General features: G+C 33.0%; 1 protein-coding gene and 1 long non-coding RNA gene across 7 annotated transcripts in view; one reads left to right on the top strand and one right to left on the bottom strand.

Moving 5' to 3' along the window:
- LOC119638462 overlaps positions 1-26,350 on the top strand; it is a 179,461-nt gene that overhangs the window by 11,152 nt on the left and 141,959 nt on the right. The gene's annotated exons all lie outside the window — the stretch shown is intronic.
- The window catches only part of LOC119638459 (nucleolysin TIA-1), a 212,035-nt gene continuing 202,203 nt past the window's right edge, over positions 16,519-26,350 (bottom strand). For all 6 annotated transcript variants that reach the window (XM_038035248.1, XM_038035249.1, XM_038035251.1 and 3 more), the window contains exons 5-9: positions 20,072-20,174; positions 19,735-19,927; positions 17,253-17,609; positions 16,904-17,063; positions 16,519-16,608 (exon numbers count right to left, since the gene is read on the bottom strand). In XM_038035248.1, coding sequence (XP_037891176.1) covers positions 16,567-16,608; positions 16,904-17,063; positions 17,253-17,609; positions 19,735-19,927; positions 20,072-20,174 — 855 coding nt within the window. In that variant the 3' untranslated portion in view covers positions 16,519-16,566. The remainder of the gene's footprint in view (positions 16,609-16,903; positions 17,064-17,252; positions 17,610-19,734; positions 19,928-20,071; positions 20,175-26,350) is intronic.

Genomic DNA, 26,350 nt, shown 5'->3' with positions numbered 1-26,350 from the left:
GTGCTGTAAGCGTACCCTTTCACGAATCGGCCCATTTACGGATAGACAGCGGGCAAAACAGAGGGACGAGCAGACGGTAATGCTTAAACCGATTCAGATCTTGATACCGGCTAAATGTGCATGCTTTTTGTGGGATCTTTGAAGTTTCCTTCTCAACTTTGCAAAAGGCTTTTGACTAAATGAATATACCCTTCACCTTTCAGTAATGCCATGATATACAGTAAATCAATCAGTCAGCCTTCCGGTCAAATCATTAAAGGAATGTCTCACTTGTGTTACATCGCTTCAAATACGTGGTGCTTTTCCAATTTGGATGGGCCACGTTTCTAAATCTGAAATATGTTGCTTGTATGTAAGGGGATCTATTGACAATGAATGCAGCAAGGCTATGTGGAAACTTTGACGATACTCCATTTAGGTAACTGGTCTTTGCTGGTTAAGTTCCAATTTAACTTTACACTCTTTTCTCCTATATCCTACGACCCTGGTGGTACAAAGATATATTAAGTTTGTGCGGGTGTATGCAGCTCATAGAAGAACTTGAGATAGATCCACCTTTTATTATACCGATCGATTGAAAATCATTTCCTAGCTTGATGTAAGTTTGTCTGTCTGTCTGTCTTTCTTTAAGTGCGTCTGCACGTCTTGTTTTCTTTTGTTTTATATACAGTCCGTACTTTTTTGAAGGGAAGTATTTGGCATACTGGCATGTTTTGGTCTATGGGCAAACACTATTGAGAATGGTCGGGATTCGATAAGTTTTTCGACTATATAATGCCATTTTGAAAAATAGTTCTGCAAGGAAATACTTCCTATGATTGTAAGACAGTAATGGCCAGCAAAAAGCGCGGAAAGAGAAGGCGAGATGTTGTGGCCACAAGCTAGTAATCGTGCGTGTAGTCGGTCATGCTTTTACCAATCGAACGCTCAGCGAAGCCATCACAATGCATGTTCCAATCGCACATGATATTTGGAAGCACGAATAATGGCTTGTCGGTAGCCGCGACAATTAACTACTCAGTCTGTGCTCAGTCCCTGTAAAAGCTTTGTGCCTCCCATTTGCAGTAGCAATAAAAGCGACAAAAGCGATAAAGGCGACATTTACCTCACTCTCTACAATAATAAGAGCGATAAAAATCTAATTTATCTCATTTTGTGTAGGTACAAAATTTTTGAGAAATTTTTCGAAGAAACTTTTTTCCCAATATCCCAAAAACAGAAGCTTGCCATTAAAGAAAGGCAGAAAATGATAAAGCTTGCTAATCCGTGACTTTTTATTTTCTGTATTTCTAAAATTGCTAAACATAAAAAAACAAAAAAAAAAATGCATTTATTTATTAACATTTCGACTCTTATGCATTGACTTTTGTTAACTATATTCGTAATATATTGCAACTTATAAATTGTTATGCATGAGAGCACACCTTGTGCTATCCTTGTACACAATTAGAGAGATTTCTTGTACTTGAGTTTGAAATTTATTAAAAGTGTGAAGAACTTTTTATATCGACTTTGTTTAAAATGCGTAAATAACCATAAAAACGTTTGATTCAAAATGTACTATTTTCCCAACCTTGATTGTATTGCAACCGTATGCATATGCAAACGTGCACACAAAAACCGAAAAACAAGTAAGAAAAACAAAAAAAAAAAAAAAACTTTTCGAATTTAAGTAAAAAGCTCTCCATAAAATATAAACATTTAAAAGAATTTTCAAGAAAATGCAGTCAGTTTTCTCTTCCTCGGCGCAAAACGAATTTTTGACGCCCATCACTTGAAGATTTATCTCAACTATTGTGCTTCGCATAGCGTGAGAATGCTTTGGGGGCGAAAAAATTTGTTATAACTTCTTTGGACTATTGATGGAGGCATAACTCTAGGCATAACTTTAGCTTACTTGTATTATCAATCACAGAGCCTTTCCTTCTTTGAGATAGCCAGGCCGGTTGGATAGATAAGTGCAAAGCTAATTTCAACTACGTACACTAAGTGCAGAATATCTCATTCAGTCCTACGTGTGAAACGATATGTAACAAATCGAATAGAAAACTTAATGTATTTCCTTTTTCGTGAAAATTTAATTTCTCAAAAATACCTATATGAACATTACTACTAATACATATACTTTCTTTTATATGCACATGTATATTACTTAGATGTGGCTACGAACAATTTTATTTATGAACTTTCTTTTTAAACCACAAACAGTTTTTTTGCATATAAAAAATTTTCAAAATTAACATGAATCGAAAAACTTCGGTACTATTTCATATGTATTCCCACAAGCAAAAGGTAGAGAGAGAGAGAGAGAGAGTTGAGTTTTTAATTTGAAATTTTACAGATCACTACTTATCCCACTTTTTGCTTTCTTAAGGAAAACTCTGGCTCTTGAATGGGAAAAAATATGAAAGGTCTGCTACGTTGTTCAAGAAATTATCGACATCGTTATGAAATTTTTGTTCTTCTTTAATTTATTAGTTTTCAAGAAAAGATTTATATCAGCTTTTCTTAAGCTTTCTTCGGCTTTCCCTATGACACCAATGGTAAACTTATCGAGAATATTTATGCTGCCTTCTACGTCTACCTTCCGCACTGATCTTCCTATCTATTTCGATATATTGAGTCTATGCATAATTCTTTAAATTTTTTTTTGCGAAAATGCAGCTACTTTGGTAAACTCTTTGTCTTTCTTAAGCTTCCATAAATGTTTCAAATTGAGTTAATTGCTCTGGGAAACTGCTCAGCGCAGTCTCTCTGACGGAGTGAACGTCAATGAGAGTATAGTTATTTGATTGATGCCGCGACCTAAAGAAATTGCGCAACCTTTTTTATACTCGGCAGCAGCGCCTTTTCCTAGCTTCAGAAATATCTCAAAAGTCAAGAGGTATTTCCGGGGAGTTTTTTTTTCTCAACACACTATGGAGAGGGCGTGTTAATTATCGTCTGCATTATGGACCTAAGTTATAGTAGACGGATATGAAATGGCCGGGTTTAACCATCAAAATATTTGAGGACAATTATAAAAATTTTTGATCCGGAAGCCAAGTTTTGCCGTGTTCTGCTTAAGGTATTGACTTCGACTTACGTATAAATAATTGAAAACTACCACGTGTATCAGGGATATCAGGGGCCCACAGAACGTCGACAATGCTCTGGCAGGTAGGCTTAGACAGAGCTGAGCAGGCGCACATGGCAATTGAAGAGAGATGGGAGAATTATGGAGAACTGGCCTATTCCCCGCGAATAGACGGATAAGGCTTTTAATGAGTTAATTGTTTTCAAGACAGGCGTCTGCATTAAACTTTAGAAGCCGCTGGTTATTCATCGCAATTAACTTCTTTTCTTCTTTTAGTTTCGAAATGTTGGTCAACTTCGTATACTTTACAGATTTGAATAAATACTTTTTTTAAATACGTTTCAGTTCTTATTTAATGGTTAGCTTAGCATACTGTGTGTTATCAGTTAAGAAGAAGAGTGAAGCAAACTGTAGCTAAATATTGCGGTATTTCTACTAGTTATTACGTAGCAGGCATACGAGTTGCTCAGACTGACTTGCTATTTTTCTTTCGTAGATTTTAAGCAGTACTTCGAACCGTCGTGCAAATCGGATGGAGCCAGCATGCCTTCAAGTTGTCTTTAAGGAGCCTTAAATAATGAAGACGGCTACAACATTTTAATTAGCCCATTTGAGCTTGCTGACAACGGTCTCCGATATGAATCAATCAATCAATATATATTTTTTTCATTTTTTATCTAAACTTTTGAAGAATTTTTCTCAAATCGATTACTTCCCCCAAACTCAGTAGAAAACCTCTCACTTGGAGCTCAAATTGCAATTGGGTTTTTACTTTGATGGTTTGTTTAACAGTACGCATAAATATAACAGAAAAAGGTACAAATTTTTTCCAATACAATTATAAGAGCAAAATACCTAAAAGGAAAAAAAGGAAGAATATCTCAAGTGCAGTTTGCTCATGTTGAACGTGATTAGAATTTGCAAAATCGCAAATGAAATTCGAAGTAATTTTGTTGCTTATTTTATGCAAGCTCAGCAATTGTTGACGGTTTAAGCAACCGACATAGAAAACATTTTCCATTATTCTTGCACGGTAAAATGAATGCGCTGAACGTAAGCAGAATCGATTACGTATCGAGACAGAGAGCGATATATTAAAAGTAAAATTATTATTGAAATATAATTTTATTGATTTATGGCAAATTATTTAAGGGAAGTGTAAAATGGAATTATTCAATGGTGATTCAAAATTGATAACATTTAAAATTAAATCTCTATTGAATAGCTTCCCTACTAGGCCTACTATCCTTGTGTCTAATCAAGACAAATAACTAATGAAGGTTGAAGATTGAATATCTATGAGTTAAGGAACATGTATATATTTTGATGGTTGACTCAGAGATTGACTCTTAAAGGATTGTGGTTAACCCGTCGACAAGTATCGACCTATTCAGGACTAGCTGAAAAGTGATTGCGTTTAACTTTTTTATTTATTTTACCCTACACTACTTATGGTACTGAAAGGCAGAGAGGCCTAAGATAGACCCGCCTTTTACTATACCGATCGATCTAGAAACAATTTCTAAATCAATCCAAACCTAACCGTCCGTTCGTCTGATGTCTGTCTATATAAATGTGTTCGCAATTTTTCACAGACACTGACGTACTTTGATCCGAGGACGAAAGCTATGGAAAATGCTTCGGATCGGCCCCACTTTGTCGACGACTCCCATATAAAGCTCTATTTTAAAAAGTCGTTACACAGAAAAAATTTTTAACTCGGGAAATTTTACAATTTCCCGAGATTCTAATATGAAAAATTTGTCTCGGTTGGGGTAAGTTTTAGAACCTTCTCGTTATTACCAAAACGAGTGAAGAATTGTAATAGGCGAAGTCGTATAATATTCGTACTTATTTTTTTACTCATAAACATATTTTCTCTGAAATGTTTGGTACATACAAACATACATTAATGTATATATAGCTGAGTTTGTATGTGTTATTTTCAACAGCAAATATTTATTTCTGATCATCACAACATAAGTCTAATATTTGTCCTCAAGTGTTGCGTATCAGTGCATCCCGTTGTTTTTATATGTTTTCTGCCTGCTTTCATTTCCACTTCAGTTTTATTTCATGTAATGCCTAATCATGGCTGCACACAGACTTAGCACATTTAATGAATAGTGCTATGGAGTGTGTTTTTCAAGCTTAAATTAATTAATTGATTAGTTTTGAAATCGAAATTTATTTAATAAAATTTTCCATCAAACATCAAGCAAGTGATATACCCAGGAAGCATCGTTGGGAAAGCTGCAAACATCTTGAATTGCATATTCGAACTTTATGAAGCTTCAAGAACGTGCAGAAAAATACTCCGTAAAGAGGACTCTTTAACTTTTAGAGCAGCAAACGAAAGACATCTTTCGACCGAATTTGGCATTGAAGTCTTCTCTAGAACAAGAAGAAGAAGAAGATTTAATGAAAAAAAAGCTTGCATGAATGCGTAGTTCAACCACATATATCAAAGAATAGTTTGTAGCCTCGAATTTCATTTATCCTTGAGCACTTAGAGAAACCAATCATTTGTTTTGGAAAAATATTTTCTGGAGTGAGTGGATTGAAATTTTTATCGGTTCGGATCAGATGCTAATCAATACCTATAATATTCCGGAGTATACATCGAAGAAGGTAAGATCCGGTAATGGAAATGTGATGGTTTACGACGCATTTTCTTGGCGCCCATCTACAAAATCGACGCACGTTCGGGTCAATATGTTTATGACAAACTTCTTCCAAATACAATGATCTTAGGTAACGAGGAAAGCACGCTGGATGGCGTAGCATCCATAAGTGATGTTTTATGCCCGGGAAGTATTCAAAACACACTTCGGGCATTTTATGGTGTTGCTTAGAGCAGAGCCGAATAGTCATCGAATGCCATTGAGAACTTATAGCTGGAATTGCATTGGTATAGGAAAGCCCAATAATCTATGCGATTTTTGAACGGAAATGCAAAAGCCTTGGTATGCAATTCCTATGTAGCGTTGTATGTTAATTGCGCTATTCGAAGATAAAAAGGCTCCAAATCTAACGCAACAAGGAAAGAAAAGTAACCTTAGCTGCATTTCGGATCATATGTAACTCGTAAGAAAACAGATGCGGATAAAAAGAGAAAAACCCAAACCAATATTCGCCTAATCGAGGTACAGGTAGTGAATATGCTAAATTCCTGTTCCCCACTGCATATATATATATATATATATATATATGTTTTTATATACATTACTATATATATATATATATATATGAAATATGAATATACACATGACACTATTGTTAGTTGTTGACTTCCGTGATTTATTTGTAAACTATTTTTAATAAGTATAACAGTAATTAAATTGAAAAACACATATGTGCCCCATATTACTCTCTGTGTTTTCTATGCGCTATTGTTGTATGTGAACTTATATGCTCGAGTGCATGGTAAGCGTGTATCCTGTTTTATATGCTGACTGCGCTAATGTGTATAATATGCCCGGCTACTTGTTTTAGTCGGTGTTTTTCCGTTTTAACCGCAAGGAAATGGTGTGTAACGCAATTTCTCCCATAACATGTATATCCGGTCGCAAGAACAGTTACATAAAACATTTGGGCATGCGACCGCAATAATGTTAGAATATATATATATATATATATATATATATAGAAGAAAAATCATTTTATAGATAAATTTTTGTAAAGTTAATCTTTTTTTTTTAATAATTTTAAATTATTTATTTTTATTAAATACAAAAAAAAAAAAATGTCGGAAAGTTTTTAAATGCGTCTGTCACTGAATACTCACTCATTCGGATTCGCTTACTCGAATACATTAATTATAATGTTGATCTTGCATTAAATATCTAATTACCGGTATTGCATGATTTCATGTTGTGTCATTCCGTTACAAAAATTATTAAAACAAAATAAAAATATTATTAATAATAATTAAAAATTATTTTGGCCTTTGGCGTTTACAGTAATAATAATAATAATAATGTTTTTTTGTATTGTGAAAGTTCAAAAAGTCATTAAAAAGTTTTCAAAGAACGCTTTACTTACCTTCTCGGCTTTCGTAGGGTAGTGTATATCATATAGTCAAAAATTTGGTTTAGTGTTTCTTATTTTATAACCGTAATAGCTGTATGTTTTCAATTTCTTCAATTAAATGGCTTTGCATAATTGGAAACAGTTCTGTGCTCATAGAGAGAGGCGAGAGAAGAGCAATTCGTAGTATAGATAATTAGAAATAAATATTTGCCACTCACTGTATTGGCCTTTCTCTTCTTTCACCTTCGCCTTAACCTTCTTCTGCTTCTTGTTCAAAGGGATTCAACAATTCAAGAACAGATGATTAGACACTTTGCAATAGAAAAAGTTCAGTGCGAGCACAAAGTACTTTGCCTGAGTGTAAGCATTAAAGTCTACGAAAAGCACACGTAACTTTTTATCCAAAATTAAATTTGATTCTTTCTAAAGTTGGAAAGGTTTTGATTGGCAAAACGACAACGAGATGATCAAACAAGTAAAAACAATGTAATGAGGCACGGCTCACCATACTCTACGTCACTGTACAGTTATCCATTTATCGGCAGTCAAAATAAGGCGTTTAATGGTAAATGGTCAAGAAAGTGGTCCGAACCCAACCAGTCTCAGTAGTTTTTGGCCTTGGGACAAAAAACGTCGCTGCAACAAGAAAGCAAACATAGTCAGAAGGAAAGCCCGACAGACAAGCTTAAATCCATTTTAATTTAATTTCTTTAGAAATGATACTGAATCGATCGGTATAATGAAAGGTGGCCCTGTTTCACGCCCTTCTGCGTGATGTATACTTCTCCACAAGTTAAACACAACAAACAGAAGAAAAGGTAAGAGTACCACTACCGGTACCTTGCCTTTGGCTTAATAAAGTCAGCGATCAGTTAGGTTGTAGGTTAGCATTTGATTTATTTCATTTACTTACTGACTTTAGTTTACTGAGTTACTTTTAGAGTGCTCTTCGCTCTATCAGGTATTCTTTCTTTTTTTTTTTTTTATCAATTTCGACAAATGACTTTTATTCCTTATTCATTTTAGAAATTTTTTTGTTGTTATGGTAACTGAAACTGTTTTCATCAGCTGCTGTCCGAGCCTGTTGGCCAAGTCTGCTGATTACAGCGGATATGGTGAGACGATCCAATCTAAGCTGTAAATTATTTCCTTGGTTGTTTTTGCGCGGCAGGGTCGGCCGCATGGGAATTTTCATAGTTTTCAGGATCACAATTTTTCTCCCAAAATCTTGCAAAGCACTTTCTAACTGTTTCGCTTGCATTTCACGCCACAACACGCCCTGATACGGTGTGAATTCGGGCAAAGGATTAAGGACAACTTAATATCGTTTAAACGGAACGTGTGTGAAAGATTGCAAATGTAGCGAGGATAAGAAAGCCAATTGTACACTGACTTCCAAGAACGTAGTAATGATGTGCATTCACTAGCACATTAGGAGAGGATTAGCATCATTAGTATTTACAGATAATGTTGGATCGGGTATAACTTTAACGGTAATCCAAAATGGACAGAAATTTGAACAAATTGTGTCCAAATGCCACACTCTGCGTTTCGTGACGTGCAGATCCGAATTTTTGCTGTGAACGTTTAGATCAAATAACTGTTAGAAAGACAACGCTCACACAGACAGCATATGTCTTTAGAAATCATTGAGAATAAAAGGAAAAATTTGACTTGTGTGATGAACAGTGAATAGCAAGGTGGTAGGGTTTTCTTAAAGAATGCAAAACGTAGTGTCCGTGCCTCTAGAATGTCTGTACAATGAGATTCGCACAGTATGATTAGAATAATGCTCGAACAATGGCGAAAATCTGACTGAGTTCTTTATGGTTATTTCTCAAAAATAACGATTTATTATTTTGCTCCAAAGGTCCAATACCTTAGCCCATCTTACTATTCGCATTAGCATTGATGTGGTGCCTATTAGGGGAGTGCATTAGGAAAATATTTTCAAAAATGGATTTTTCCTTTATTTTTTGTTTGATATTCTATCCCAAAACCCCGATGTATTACTATTATTAAGAAAACATATATAAGAATTAATTTATCGATTTTTCTGGTTTTGTCTTTTGATTAACATCGTTCAGTTTATTTGATTATTTTTACTTAAATCATTCACATAATGCAGCTTAATTTACATGATTTCTTAATTAGGTTTATTGCATACAAGTTTTTCACGCATGAATGAGTTATTTTAAACAATATACATGCATATATATATATATATATATATATATATATATATATATATATATAAATATATGTATAATATTGATAGGAGGGATGTAATGTGATGTGATGCTAATAATTTTGAGTTTTTGATTTTCGATTCTTTTGTTTTTTGATATATATCGACACATATGCATACACATGCGCTCTGTAAATAATTGCATTTTGTTTTGGGGAAAAGGTTTGTCTGCTGCTTTTTTTTGTTTGGTTTTGTTTTCATGTCTTATACTTAATAATTTGTTATTATTTTTATTATTATTATCATTATTATTATTTATATACGAATTGATTTTAGTTAATAATTTTATTTACTATGCTGCTCTTTTATTCTTACTATCTTTTATTCTTCTTCTAATTCTTTCTCTCTTTTCTTCTTCTTCTTCTTCTTAAACTAAATAAATTAATATTTTAGCTTTTATTAGTAGTTGGTAAGTATAGCATGTGCTTTTATTACACTTATACAATTATATATACATATACAACGGGTACATATACATTATTATTTTATTTATTTGTTTAAATTTTTTTATTCATTTTTTTTTTTTTTTGTTATTTATAAGCTTTTGCTATTCGTTTTTGTTTCGTGTAGTGACAGAGGGTTAGTAGTCGCAGATTAACGTTAATTTCTTTTCATTGTTTTTTTTTTTTTTTTTTTTTTTTTTCGTTTTATCGTATTAGGCTGTGGGTTAATTTACTACTAATTTTGCTATTTTTGTTTTAATTTTGTTTTATTTGTTTTGTATTTTTATTACACGAACTCTACTAGTAATGACATCCTTTAAATCTTTCTCTTTGCAAAATTGCATAACATTTTATTTACAATTATTTAAGTCTCAGATGACTTATTTAAATTTATTCCCTTAGCGTTTTCAAATTATTTTTTAAATATATATATATATATATATATATATACGCATATATATATATGTATATTTTTTATATATAAAATTAATTTAGTCTATATTAGCTTTTTGTGTTCGGCTTAGTTCTGTGTTTGTGTGCGTATTGTGTGTGTGTATTTTTTTTTTTAGTTTCTAAACGACTAAAATAGGTATAATAATATATTCTATTCATTTTTTCTATATAAATTTCACTAAACACAGTTCCTGGTCTCTCTATACTTTTTCACTCCTGTCTTTTCCATGGCTTTTTTCCTCCTTCCCTTAAAATCTAATATTTGATGTATGTTTGTTTTAATCGTAATTGCATGATTTATGTACTTGTCGTGTGTGTATGTGTTAAGTTTTCTTTGTATAGTTTATACAATTATATATATATATATATATATATGTATACATGTAAATAATATTTAATAAATATTTATAGTTGTTTAGATATTTGGATTTAGAATCTCTCTGGTTCTATCTCTGGTGCAATTCGTTTGTTGTTGGGTTTTTTTTTTTCTTTCTTTGTTTCTATTCATTTATATCAAAACGTTTTAATTTATTTATATGTTTTATCTACATATGTATGTATGTATGTATGTAGTTATGTGTATGTATGTATGTATGTATTTATGTATGTATATATGTATGTATTTTGTATGACATTTTTTACTTTGTTTTCTTCTTTTTTTTTTTTTTTTTTTATTCTTCTTAAAATCTCCTCCGACCTTGATAATGCAATGCAATGCAATGCACGTACATAAAATGTACGCACATTAAAATTCTAATATAATATAATTGTAATTTATGTAAATTGTTTTAACATTTTCTAAACTGTTCTTCACATTCTCTGGACTTGTGGTTTAAATTATATCATTTATCTAATGTCTGTCCGCTTCATTTCAAAATTAACAAATATAAAGTTAAAAACAGAAATGATAACAAGTAATATTCCTTTTGAAGGATATACCCACCAACTTATACATTCAATGCATTCAACAACACATATTCAAATTCACTTTAAATGCTTTAAATGAATGCAATGAATATTGAGATTATGTGAAAACGATAATTCTTGTTTAATAAATTTAATTATTTTCTTCTATCATTAATATACTGGCAAACATTCTCGTTCTTAAGATCTTTAATAGAATGCGATTTGTAATTAAATAACTAAGTAACTACAGTAAGAGAGATATTTACGACCGTAACCAGAGCATTTATTCGTAGTTCTCGTGGTCATGGCAACCTTTGTTTTCTAACGGAATTGATACAAAATAATCTTATGGTGAGCTATTGTCGATCTGATACGAATTTACAAAACTACGACAAGGAAACATATCGTCTTCTCTTAAGACTTGTGTAACCGGTTACAATGTCAGGACACGGGTGGTACACTTCCACCCATCCGAATGTAGCTAAAAACTTTTCCCTCTTTTCTTCCTCATCTATTTATACCACGTTGGGACTTGATAATCGCATGTGTGTAAATGGGAATCCACTAAGGAGCAATTTTGATATAAAAGTTAAGAAAAAACAAGCTGAAAATGAGAGAACGAAAAAGAACGAGAGTGAAAGCGAGAGAAAGAGAGAGAGAGAAGTGAAAGAGAGTGAAAGAGATATGGTTGGCCGGGAAGAGAGACAAAGAGAAGGGCAGTGAAAAGGAAGTTGAGTTTAGAATCCTGCTCCTTCTCGCAACTCAAACACATTTAGCTTGAAGTGGTGGATATCATGAATTCGCCCGGCAAGCGAATATAAATTTCTTATTTGCTTTTTTCTGTTTTCTCTGATCTTTAGAAGGTTTTTTTTTTTTTTTGTTTCCATTTTAATTAAATCAATATTCAATATTTGTAACAATCATCAACTTATACATAAGTACGTAAGTACAATAACAAATTTTGTTTTAGTTAAATCTTTTATTTTCCTTTCTCACATTGTTTTTAATTCTATTGAAATTTTAAAATTAACTTAAGGCATATACAACAGATATTAGATCATTTATATCATTTAAGCAAAATTTTCATTTTCATCCTTGTTTGTCTTTTTTCTTCTTCTTCTTCTTCTTTTTGTTTTTTTTTTTTTTTTTTTTTTTTTTCTTTACAACATTCATAATATTACAGATTTCTATAATTTAATTAGTTTTGCATGAACCTTTTGTTTTGTTTTTCATTGTTTTGCAGTTCACTTAGATCGTTTCATCAATGTACACTAAAGATTTTTATAAGTTGTGTTGTTGTCTATATTCTTAGTTATAACAGCCGATAGTTTCGAGCAAAAGTGTTTCGAAAGAACGGTATGCACGTATAAATGTATATATATACATATAATATAAAATACGAATATTTTTTAATTATTTCGCATATAATAACCAGTAAGTAACAGTGAGAAATGTTAAGCCTCCTTCAATGAGTTGAAATTCTGTTGGTAGTTAAGCTCGAATTAAAAAAATATTCTGTGTCTAGTGTACGTGCGCGTGCGCGTGTGCGTGCGTGTGTGTTTATGTGTTATAATATTGCATTTCGAACTAAATAAAAATTGAAAGCGCGATTCGAATTAAAACAGATTTACTGCCACACGTGTAGCAAGGTCTTACTTTCCCTACCTTTTACTCTCTATCTCTACCTCTACCTTTACCTCTCACTCTCTCTATCTATTTCTGTCTTAATCATTTATCTTTCAGTTCCTTTTCCTTACGAGTGACTTTTTAAACAATTTTTAAAATCAACGCAATAAGGATACTATGTGCTCAGATACAAGCTAACCAGTTTACGACACAATCTCATATCGGAATAGCTTCATCTTTGCATACTCCGCAATCGTTACATTATTTTTTGTTTTTCGAATGCAACCGTACGCGAAACATGCGCAAACACGGAAACAACAGCAACATAACAATATATGCAATTTTAGGAAAATATTTAAAAAAAAAATTAGTTGCTTCCTTTTCGTCCAAGAGAAAAATCTTCGCAATGAAATTGTGTGAATCGCTGAGTTGGTACACACTTTGGCTTACGGCATCTTTGCTAAAAGTGCGAACGGTTTTGTAGTTCTCTTATACTATGTTCTTTGTTTATTCGCTTCTAGAAAGAAATTTTTTCCTTGAAATATACATAGGCGTCGCCGCGCAGGGCTCCGTCAATCAAAGATGCCTGACGGGAATGGCTCAGGTATATGCATATATTTTTCTAGTATTTTTCATTTCAAAAATGTTTTTATTATTATTCTATTAATTATTCTTTTTTTTCCCCAGAAATATTGTCAAATAATCCCCTTTTATACCCTACGCTGTATGTGTGTCTGTTAAGTCTGTGCGGATATGTACGAGACTCAAAATGATCCACCTTATATTATATCGATCGGTTTAGATTCACTTTCTCAATTGATTTAGACTTGGCTGTCCGTCACTAACTACTAACAGTAAGAAGGAGTTAAGATGGAGCCATCTTTCATTACACCGGCCGAGTCTGATTTACGTTCTTCATTGTTCGTGTGTCCGTCCGTCGGTCGGTCTTGTTTTTTTGCGTACAGGTTAAATGTTTTGGTCCAAGGACGTACCCCATCAAAAATGGTTCAGATCGAGTCACTTTTCCGACCGCTTTATTTTGGAGACGGGAACTGTGTAACTGATAGATGGTCCACAATAGGCTTTTTTATATGTTTTAGCTAGTTCCTATGGTTTTACTCGTTAACATATTACTATATTCCCATATTTAGGAAATGTGCTAAAGAAAATTTAGCTGCAGGAGACTTGTACTGGACTTTTTCCGTTTAGTTTCGATTATAAGTTATAACAACCGACCACATATTTGAACATCGCATTATTCGTTCGTTACACTCAATACCATCAACCTATGTCAGTATCGAACAGATATTTTTGTCTTACAATATTTTTGTTGAGATATTTTAGCCGCTTGAAAATCTAATAGTAGCTTTGAAAGAATTTTTGTCAAAAACATGTAATTTTCTTCACATCAAGAAGAAGCTTCACCGAAACATCCCAATGAAACAACATAATCTCTTTATAAAGTGCAGCTAATTTTAAAATGTATTACGCTTTGTGATAGCTAAATAATGCTTTCCTGCTCTAAGATGAAAGATTTATTCAGAGTGAAAGCCTTACTTTGATTCTTCGACTTCTGAAGGCTCTGAGGAGACGAGACGATCGTCATCAAATCTTAAACGTCATGCATTCATCATATATTTATATATATATTTGTTTTACTTTGTCCACCTAGGTAGATGTATAGAAATTTGACGTCCGTCAGCTTTGGTATAGAAAGTTAAGGATCTTTTCTTGCTTTTCTTGGTTTACCTATTTCGAACCACAAGCGGTGCATATAAAATATGAATGTATTCGTTAAAAATATAAAAACTTCAAAGTATTGTCAATGACTTGTTATTACTTATCGTGAAAAGCTGTCGAAAATTTCTCATAAATATTGTTCAAAGTCATCTAGAAAAGTTTGTTGAAAATTCAATGAGGCAATGGGCTCAATCAGCCCAATATGATACATGTTTGATTGCTTTAATTTGAGCCTTGTTCGATCAATCATTCAAATTGAAGTCTTAAAGGAAATCTTAAGCCTTAACACAGATATGACTTGAACCATATATAGGCTCGAAATTCTTTATAAATTTGCAGTTACGCCTTTTCGGCACACGATGCAATTAATGAAACACATAAATAATGCCACAATAAAGAAAAGAAAAATGATGTCAAGCCTTTTTCATAAATGAGTATACAAAACATTGCTTCTAAAGCTTTCGATAGCTGTCGTTTACTCACAATGTTTGGTTATTCTGTAGAATGAGTTCTGCTTAGTTGTTGTGTAATTTTTATACCGTACGTCACTTGCGTTACACGTTTTTGCGGTTCTGTGGTACTTCCAGGAAGACTTGAGATGGACCCACCTTTCGTTATAATAATGATAAAAAAGTGATTCCGAATCGAATTAAGCTTGTTCGTCCGTCTGTCCGTCTGTCACTCTTCTTTTTTTATTTTCAATTTACGGGCCGATATGAGATATTTTGATGAAATTTGCTACAGCGACATGCTTTGACCATCATAAATAACTATATAGAGTTGTGTAGGAGAATTAATGGTGGGTCGTGTCCCACTATAGGGTTTTTTCACTTGTTAAATAAATATATTAATTATAAAAAATAAAAAAAGAAATATTACAAATAAACAATTGAAACGATTTTCGCCTAATATTTTAAGCAATTGTTTCCAAGTTTAACGAAAATAAATGCGTAAAATCTCATTAATGTCCTTGGTGGGAATAAGTACATGCATGCATGCATGGTCTTCCATAAAATTCAAAATTCATTTTATTGTTGAGATGAGAAATAAAAAAAAGTAACTAAATATCTTTTGAAAATATTTTAAAAATTCCATACATAATAAATATGTATATATATACGTACATACATACAATTATTCTCATGTTGTGCGTATACAGATTAAATTTCATTTCTAATCTGATTTTTTCTTTTGTTATTTATTTTGTTATTTTTTTTTTTTTTCATATTTATCTTTGTTGCATATGTCTTATCTCTCTAATAAATGATTTGCTATAATTTTTGCTAAATTGTATGTGTGATGTCTAAACAATGAAATCTGAGTGGGCGTGTGTATATGATTGTGAGTTTGTGTGCGTGTGCGTGTATGTGTATGTATGTGGATGTGTGCGTTTCATATTTAGTGAGCGCAAGCATGATATACATACATATTTATTTGTGTGTGTGTATTTCTCTTTGACAACTATATTGCGCGATATTTCTTTTCTTGTAAAATATAATTTTGGTTTAGTTTTTCTACGAAATCATACACAACTACTACATTCTCACACGATATATCCTTAAATATTTTTTCAATAATTTGTTTTTTCTTATTTCTTTTTTTTTTTTTTTTTTTTTGTATATTTTACAAAAATATATACGATGCACGTGTGTGTGTGTGCGTGTGTGCGTGTGTGTGTGTGTGTATTCAAATTGAAAAGAAAAAGACAATCATTGGAACAAAAGAGGAAGTTATTACTATTGCTGCTCTTTGTACATATCAGTTGAAGCATAATCGTTGTGTTTTACCTGCAGCTGATGCTGATAATGTTGGGTCCAATGTTGCAATTGTGGTATAAACGTTGACAATGCCGACGGCGTATAGCCCGACGATAGTGCTGTTGGCATGGACGAAGACGAAGTAGATTGCACAAGCAAAGGCATTGTAATCATTGTGGGAGTTATCATAGCTTTCGAGCATGCACATGATTGAACTGCGCTAGATCGCGTTAGAGTACTTGCATTTGCTGCTGTTTCTGCGGTTAAAGGAAGCCATCATGGAAGCTACACTAATAAACTGGGTGCTAACCATTCATCTTCAGCTAACTGTTACAAAAACAAAAAAAAAAAAAAACAAAAAAAAAAAAAGACGAAAATGTGTAAAGAAAACGTAAAATTTTAATTTATTTCCACATAGTAAAAGTTAATTATAACGTCACACTAATTATAAACAAGTGTGTATAACTGAGAGAATATTTAATTTGGAAAGTAGGAAATCTTCGCATTTCTTCTCTCTCTCCCAAGAGCAATGTTGTGCAATCGGAAAAATGGGAAAGAGAGAGAGAGAGAGAGAGAGAGTATATATTTTTTCTGGCGAACTTTTTATAAATAAAAAACGCACCTGTGGACTAACTTGAAATTGTTGCATGGGATACGCTACTACGCCTGCTGTTTGAGGCAAAGCATTGTTTACACCTTGAGTTATTTGCGGTGCCGTTGTGCTGGTCATTGGTGCTTGCGGTGCTACACTTTGCCAAGCGGCCGGCAATTGTACTCCCATACTAACGATTCAAGTCCAGCATCATAACGAGAAAAATATTGCAATAAACATAAATAATAATGAAAAACATTGATAGAAAGAAATATTTTTTTTTGTTTTTTGTTTATTAATATTCGGGAATATTCAAGTATTTCAAAAAAAAATTTTTTTTTTTTTTGTATTAAGAATGTTCCGCATAAATAGCGCTTACCCCATGTATCCTTGCTGGTATCCACCGAATTGGCCAAAAGCAGTGAAACCTTGCATGCCTTGTAGATATTGACCAGGTTGCAGTGTAGTTGCCGTTGGTGCTGCCGCTGGATATGTAGCTGTGGGTGGATACCAATATCCGGCCACTTGCTGACCATAGGCAGCTGCCGCAGCAGCAGCGGCTGCAGCTGCTGCTGAACCAAACGGAAATCCCTGTCCAAACGCTTGACTTGCGATGGCGGACATATGCAATGGTTCACCACTTTCTTTGCCCCACGCACATTTCACCAATTGTTGATTAATCTCGGTATTGTGCAATGCAACAATGGCATGTGTTGCAGCTTCCTTGGTTGAAAATCTGTAATTGTTTTAACATTAAAAAAATAAAATATAAAAAGTAAAAAATAAAAATGCAACAACTATGCAATGAAACGAGAAATAACATATTTTCCCGTTTAATTGAATTTCATTTTATTTTATTGAATTCTTTTTTAAGCGCACGAGAACAATGAAAGCAAAACATTCCTATAAAAAATAGATTAAAAAACAATATTAGTGTTAAATTGACGCATTCAATTGAATTGAATTTTATGCGACCGAGCAAGCCTGCGAATTACTTTTTTGATGTAATATTAAACAAGTCAGAGCATCGCGATAATCACCGTCACCTTTGCGCCCTTTAATTTGTAATTTATGTACTGTGAATATAATTAAACCCGTCCCATCATTAAAATCAATGATAAAAGTGACGAAAAGTGAGTTGAATCAAAGTGACGAAAAGTGAGTTGAATGAAAGCGACTCTCTTTGTTTGTTTTAGTACAATCCGCAAGAAGATCGTAATTTCTGCAGACAAATAACAGATTTCGCGTTGAGTTTGAATATCGCATGATCCGCGTTGGTTGTAATAGAGTGACGATTTTCCGATCCATAAGAAATATTCATTAAGAAAGACAGAATCAATTGCAATGCATTACTTTTACGTTCACTCTCTACTTGAATGTGATCTTTTTTTGTGAGAAAAGAAAATCTTTTCCATTTTTATTACTTCCTAAGAGAAAACGTCATTTTGACCTCCGAAGTGATGGAGGAAGGAAGAACTTGGATGGGATGGAACGCTTTTAAAAACTCTCTCCTTTTTTTATAAGAAGTCCTCTGTGCAGGTACATGCATGGTATCCGTGTATTGGTTAGGGAAACGGAGGAATAGGTTTCGTGAAGCCTAAGAATGGTATGGACGATCAATCAGTTCTACGCCTTTACCGAGCTGCGGTTACATTTCAGTCGTAATAAAACCATAATCGGTCGCTTTGAATTGAATACGAGTTCGATGACTTGATAGGCGCTCTTCTTATCTAATTTCTACAAAAAATTAGTCCTTAACTTGCAACAAGGCATAGTATTTAGTATTAAACAAAGAAAATTTGTCCAATACAAGATTATTGTGATATAAAGAATGTGGAAGGAATCCCATTACAGGGAAAGATAAGTGCAGAATATTGTGAGGCGAGGTGCTGTAGGGTATTCAATAATTAGACCACGTAATAATGCTATTGTGCCTTTTTAATCTCATTAACTTGAAAATGTTTCTCAATTGAATTTAACTCAACAGTAATTACGCTAAAGTTGAGCTACCCGTTTCATCACACTTTCCAATATTCTTTTTGATTATATTTTATTTTGCTTTAGTATTGCCCACACTCATCTATCAGTTTTCCTTTTTTAACACCATTTTTTTTAGTATTCGCTTTAGTTTCATTGTTTTCTAAATATTTACGTTTAACTAAATGCTTAGAGTTGTTGGTTACTCAATAGCTCAATAGCTCTGATGGTCTCCTAGTTGTTTTCGTTAAGAAATTTTCTCAATCATATTTAACTCAGCAGTATTCTGGCTTGCTCTAAGTTCAGCTTATTACTTTACTATCAGTTACTCTAAAGTTCTACTAGTCTTTTCGCGGTGTTAATGAATCCAAATAAACTGTTGAAAGTTATAATTTATTCTCTGACTAATTCCGACATGAACGAAGAGCTTTTAGATTCCAAGAAATTCGCCACTTTACGTCATTGGAAGCTCCGATGCGTCATTTGATTGTTAATATCATTCTATGAAGTCTTTCGATTTATCCTTTGCGTGTAGGATGCTTTGAGTTCACATTAAAATATTAAATGACTTCTTAGTGTCAATATCAAATTCTTGCGAATTTTATGGCAAATATACATACTTCCACTAAGCTGCATGTGTAGAGAATTTCTTTTCATTTTATTTAGGGCAGTAGCTGGTGATTTTAGCTTAACATCAATTGTAATTTGATCGAGTGTAGGCGCAGAAGTGATAGAGTTATAGGCAAGCAAGGACTTAATTGTGTAAAAAATATCACAAAATATTGTGATTCGTTTTTTGCTTACGATGACGACTATCAAGAAATGCTTTGTTCTAAGGCGAATATGATTGAATACCTGTTTGTTGTTGTTAAATTTGTACGCACCTAACAAATGCATATCCTTTATCCTTGAATACCCGTATTTCCTGTATTGGACCAAATGGTGCAAATGTTTTTTGTAACATTTCTTCGCTAAGAAAACCCGCTAGAGTGCCATTCATGCCGCCACAATAAACGGTGCAATTAGATGGACTGCTTTGATTATAGACCTCATCGAATGATAACGGTTTGGCATTAACTGTATGAAGAAAAGAAAACGGAAAACAACAACAGACAAATACATTATATAAGAAATTTGCATTTGTTCTTAAGAGATCAAAGAGAAGAAGCATTTATTTAACAAAGCAATCAGAATGCATTTCTGATTATAAGCACAACTTACTGTCTGGTTTGGAGTTTGGCGGTTTTCTTGTAGCCCAATTTGTTCGTATCGAACGTGAACCTAACCATTGCCCATTCATAGCTGTGATGGCGGTTTCCGCTTCCTGAGTTGACAAACGCAATAAAAACACAACAAAAAAGAGAGAGAGAAAAAAAAAAATACATTTTTATATAATAATAATAATGTATTGAGAGTGAATAATATATTAACTGTATATCCGGTTATACTTGCACACACAAGCACACCTACACGTGTATATAAATTATGTACGCTCTCTCATATAAGTAAATTTATTTTTATCGGAAAAGGTTTTTTTTCTTTTTTTTTTTTTTTACATAATTACTTTAACACATAGGGGTCCCATTACAAACCGTATTACGAACCCTATATTGTTCTTGATTAAAGACAAGAAAAGTGCAATAAATAGTTACCAGGAAGAAACGATGAAAGAGATAGATACAACCAGTGAAAATTTTTATCATTAAATCCAAGTTGCCAAGTTATCCATCTGATATTTGTACGAATTTGTTGAGAGAATAATTTCAAGTAATTTTTCTCATCTTCTATCTCTTAGTTTTACGAATTATTTAACTTTTGTTTTGCTGTTCTTCGTTTTCAATATTCCTTTAATCTACCTGGTAAACATTTATTTCTTTCTTTCTTTTTTTTTTTTTAACTTTTATTTTTTTTCTTGTTTTTTTCTTGTTTTTTTGTATCTGCTAAAGAGGAAAATTAAAGCTGATAATCAGTTAGTAACGCATAGAATTATAGGCAACAAGCACCCTAACAAAATATCAGCTATTCTTTCTTTCTCTTTATTTATAATATTTATTTCTACTAAAAATAATTACAATTAGTCAGAGCAATGGCTACCTAGAGTTATTAGTTGGTTAACAAACTATTCTATAACACAAATTGGAGGATTTCACGTCATTTCACTTGTGATCAAATGTTGATTGTGACCTCTCCTTAAAAGCTTCCTACTTTTCGATAAGTGAAACGCATTTTCAACAAGAACCACATATAACTCTTTCTTGGTATTTGGTACGTTTGTAAAGTAGAAGACGCTAGACAAATATAGTCATTTGTACGACATTTTGGTAACGTCTTGCATCTAAATTTCTTATTTGCACGATGAGCGTCCCCAAAAATGTTTTTTATATTTTAATTTTACCAGTATTTGTTGTCGCTAAGCATTCTTTGAACTCTAATAAGTTTTTAGGTAGCCAGGTAAAGCTAGAAAATGATATAGAGGATGTAAATAAAACCTTTGAGCCTCCGAGAAGAAGACACAATTCCAAAGGAATAGAAGGTCGCTTTTTCCATTAAAGATTTGGATAGCAATCTAAGCGCAGTTATTAAAGAGGTTGAAGCATTTAAAAATCTTGAGATCGTTAATAAATATTTTTTATTTTTTCCACAATTTGAAGCTTAGCCGTCGAAGTGCCTTCCAATTCAGTTATGTGACGGTGGACAGGCGGAGCTAAAAAATCAAGTTAAATATCAACGTTTGTCGATGGACAAATGAACAAACATAATTGAATCGAGTTAAATATCAATTTTTGACGATGCACACGCGGACGAACGCGATTAAACCAAATAACTATGTACATGAAGGGGAATTTTAATCGCGTATCTTTGCGGAATTACGAGACAATGGTTCACAAATAAGTCATTTTTACGTTATTGATTTAAAAGCCGTAAAAAATTGGTTGACAGCCACGCCCCTAACCAAAAGGGTATTTCGTTTTATGGATAGTTTCGAGTTTATGGAATATTCAACTTTTAACAGCTTGTCTTAAATTGACTCTTTCTTTTGCTCGTTATTTTTCCATTTCCTTTTCCTTTTTTTTTTCTTTTTTTTTTTTTTTTTGTTATTGCAACTATTTGTCCAGTTTAAGTGTATTGCAACAAACTTTAATTGACTTTTCTGCAAATTTCATTGAAAACAGAAGCTAGATTGTGGCATCTGCACTAAGTATATGTGCTGTGTGTCAATGTGCGTATTTCTTCGTTTGGAAGTGTGAGTGAATACATAAACAAACAACATTTTGATGAATGTACCGTGAAAAAAAAAAAAATTCTTAAAAAACATTCAAAAAATTTTTTTGCTCTTATGTTTTTCAAGATGGACTAACGAAGGACATAAAAGCGAATCAAAACAAAGAAATGAGATAAAACTTTATCCTTTCGCCTTACGTTTGATGATGATTTAAGAGTTTTTACTTGTTTGTTAGTTAAATTTAAATTATACGTATGTGTATTATAGCAAATGGATAAAGAAAAACGAAAGATATTTTTTTTTTTTTTTTTTTTTTCCTACACTTAAACATACACACACGTGTACTTATGTATTCATTAGCGTAGAAAAAGAACAAATTGCATTCTTTAATCCAAGGACTACTCTAGATATTGTGTTTGGTAACATCCACTCTATAAAGCAATTTTTTCTTTACCAAAGATATCGAAATTAATTTAACTAAGCCAAACAATTATTTCTGACTGGCTTAGTCTTATATAAAAAGAATTTGTAGAACTCTTTTCGAATGAAATATATCTGTATACTTTACGTTCTGTCCATGATTCTTACTTGCAAACAAGGGCGTACGTCGGTGTACGGGCTAAGTTTACATGATGTGGTTTAAAGCTTCCTGTCAACATATATGCATTAACTAAACGTTAAATATATACGAATGTATGCAAAGATTATAAAAACGATGCTACGCTCACGAAAATACTTGAAAGTTAACCTGCAGTTGGATTTTTATTAATCACCAATAAATCTTTAATCTCTTTTTACGCTATTTGCCCAGTATGCCACTAACAGTGCTAAGGAAAAAACTGCGATTACAGTTGAGAGAATATATTCTTCTGAAAAAAAGAGCTGGGCTTCGTCGTTGGTTCGCTGCTGGCGAATAGAATACTTTTTAAAAGCCACAACTTGAGATCATCGAATTGACGACATGTGGTTCCAACAAGATGGTGGAAATAGTGTGGCGACGGAATGATCTCAAGAGGCTTGAGTAGCCAAGCAAGTAAGAAGCGCGACCAAGGTATATATTCGCGAGTTCAAATTTCAGTTCGGTAGAGTTTATTTTGGTAGCAGCTATAGTGAGTGTTCGGCTGCTAAACGTATAACATTTATCGATTGGGCTCAAATCCACTACGCTGGGGCCACAACCTCCTTATTTCTTTCCTTTTTTCTCGTTTGTGTGGCGTTCGCCACGTTACGTGCATAACAGACATCCGCGGAGTGATTGATCCTACTACAAAAAAAAAAGAAGAAGACGGCTTCAATTTGTGAAATGGCTGTCGCAATCGGTGGATATAAAATACATAGGTTTTCCTCCCTGAGCATGTAACAGAGCCCAGGCCTATGCTGACCGAACATTCGTTAGCTTATCGTGGAGTTAACGCAAATAATCGTGACAAACGGACAGCGTGATTAACAAGTGCAGCCTTCGTCTGTGTCAGTGTATTCAAGACCGTGGAAATTATTTGAACGAAATTTTGGTCGCACCCTAGCTAAGCTTCAAAATGGAGTTTAATTTAATGTGATAAGTTGATTTGTTTTTTTTTTTTTTTAAATTTTAAAAAGTATTCTCTTATAGAGTGACCCACGGGAGAAGAAAATCCAATAGACGCTTTCCATCGGATAGTTCTTATGCGCCTTTAAGCAGACCAAAGTAGCTAGATGCCTTCCCCCACAAAGTATCCAGAAGATGTATTACGAATGTAAGTGAACTATAGTTACAGCGCAGTTTGTCGGTACCAACCTTAGGCAGCGAAAGGGAACACAAAACTGTCATAATTTTGTTCATACATTCTCTTGGCCTGTAACCGCTACGTAGATCCAAGAGATCGAGGTAGATACTTTTTTGGACGTTAAGGGCTATAAACACTTTGCCTTTAAAGCAGAAAAACATTTAATTGCTTACTTTTCTTACTTTGTTTATTTAATTGTTATCGAAATTTACATCGATAAAGTTGTAAGCAAATATATTGATTTAGCGTCGTTGTTGTTGTTGGGTAATTTTTCTTTTATGAGCTAAAGGCCACTTCAGAAGACCGAAAAACTTTGCCGAAGAGCACTTAAAATCGTACTTTTCTAGCCCAAATTACATTTTATTCCCTTAAATGCTACGGTAATTGCATTAAAAATTATTTCGATGCTTTTAAATATAAATAATTAAAAATTTTTTTTGAAAATGCTTTGCTTTTTTTGTCCTTCGTAATAAACATTCTACAGTTACTTTATGCAAAGCTGATTATCGTAGTTGTAACTGGATTGTTTTTGTTGCTTGCTTGGTCATATTGTATCTTAAATTCTGTACAGCAAAAAAGTAAATAATAAAAAAAATAAAAAAATAAAAAAAAAATCACATAAGCTACTTACAAGTGTATTGAGTTTTTTGCGTAGAATATCAACTCTTTTAATGACTAATAGTAGTTATATATAGGGGAAAGCACTTGCAAAGTTGCTTTTACGTTAGGTTTAATTTAGCAAAATGCAAAAAAAAAAAAACACTTGTAGTAAAGAGAACATTATTGAGAGATACTTAAATTGGATTCAAAATAATTGCTTCGACAAGGAATTTACGATGCGTAGCGGGGCAAAGTTTACCAAATTAATGTATACGTGGCTTAACGGCAAAGCAGAGTGAAAGAGTAAAGAAACTATTGCTTATGCTTTACACGCGTTTCCCGCTTAATATGCTACTTGTGAGGCATGGTTTCGATACAACACGGTCCACATTATGGCTTTGTTGTAACATGGCCCACATTTTATATTCATTACGTCAAAAAGTTTGCAACGCTCAGAAGAAAGCCTCAGTGACCTTACAGTACAGTACATATATTCTTGATCAGCATCAAATCTTGACTCGAAGTTATTGACTTGAAAATTCTTGCACGTAGGTTGGTATTGGTTGGAAATGGCTCAAATTGTTCCAAGGACATGCCTACATTACCACGTACTCTTGCTGTTTTTCGAACGGAATAGAAAATCGGCTTTTTGTCCATTACACTGAAGCTGAACTTGCTGTACGACGACGGTGCTCTAGTAATTGTAGAAAAATGATAAAACTTGACTATGCCTACGCAATGTTGTAGTGTGTTTGTTCAAAAACCCCCTAACGTATATAAGATGCTAGCCGAATTCAAGTTTGGAATGCAGCCAAGTCCGTTCGTCTGTTCAGTTGTCCATCTATCCGTCTGCGAAACTGTGTAGTATCTATCATTCCCCCGTTTGCAAATATGAGACCATTTCTTATAAAAGAATTTGAAAATGACCAAAACTTTTCAAAGAACACGCCTATAACGCCCACAAGTCTATGTAACAAAAATAATGAACACTTGTGCTTTCCTTCTCTCTTGCTCGTTACTCATAAGATACAACAGATATTCGATATAAGTCCCTACAAAATTATTCTACAAATAGGGTATAGGAAATTCGGTCAAAGCCGAACTTACTTTGATTTACGCCATATCGAAGTTTAAATTAGACTGTTCTATATGATATTTTCGCTTAAATAACAAAATTAAAAAGTTACGCATAATACAGTCTCTTTACGATACGCTACGAATAAGTCGTGTTAAGCGAGGGATGATTGTACTTGTTTTAAAACTTAACAATTTGATTGTAGTTTCGCTGCTAGTAGTTTTAAGAGTAAATACAAATGACATCCAGTAAATGCTAAAACATTAGGTCATTCAATAACAATTGAACCTTAATAATTTCTTGAACGCGTACTCCATTTCCCATCGTTCATCTGGATATCATTTTTGTAGTGGTTAACGTGTTAAATATTTGAAAAGTTTTTTTTTTTTTTTACAGAACTTGACAAAAAAAGTTTTGTTTTTGTTCTTTAACTCTGGACAGAGTAACAACTGACATCAATGGCAAATGTTTCTTACAAAAGTTGTATATCCATATTATAAATTATATATAAAATAATAACATATAACGTATAATAGCGTATGAAGGATATTGTTAGACTGGATAACATTTGGATATACGGGATACCTAAACGCTTGGTATTTAGCGTCTTTTAGATACTTCGTGCATGAATATCTGATATCTAGCATCTTTAAAATGCTTGTGCCTATATATCTGATATCTGGTATCTGTATGGAACTAATATAATATTCTTAAGCTATCAAGTTTCAAGCTTTATTACTTGTCAAAAATTTTATATTCTAATTTGAGATTCTGAGCGTGAGATGTGAAAAGTAATTGTTCTGAATAAAATAAAATAAAGGAGATTTTTATTTGACCGT

Source organism: Glossina fuscipes, unplaced genomic scaffold (genome assembly GCF_014805625.2).
Source record: "Glossina fuscipes isolate IAEA_lab_2018 unplaced genomic scaffold, Yale_Gfus_2 89, whole genome shotgun sequence".
NCBI lineage: Eukaryota > Metazoa > Arthropoda > Insecta > Diptera > Glossinidae > Glossina > Glossina fuscipes.
Note: the sequence above shows the minus strand (reverse complement) of the source record. Positions and strands in the feature narration are given on the sequence as shown.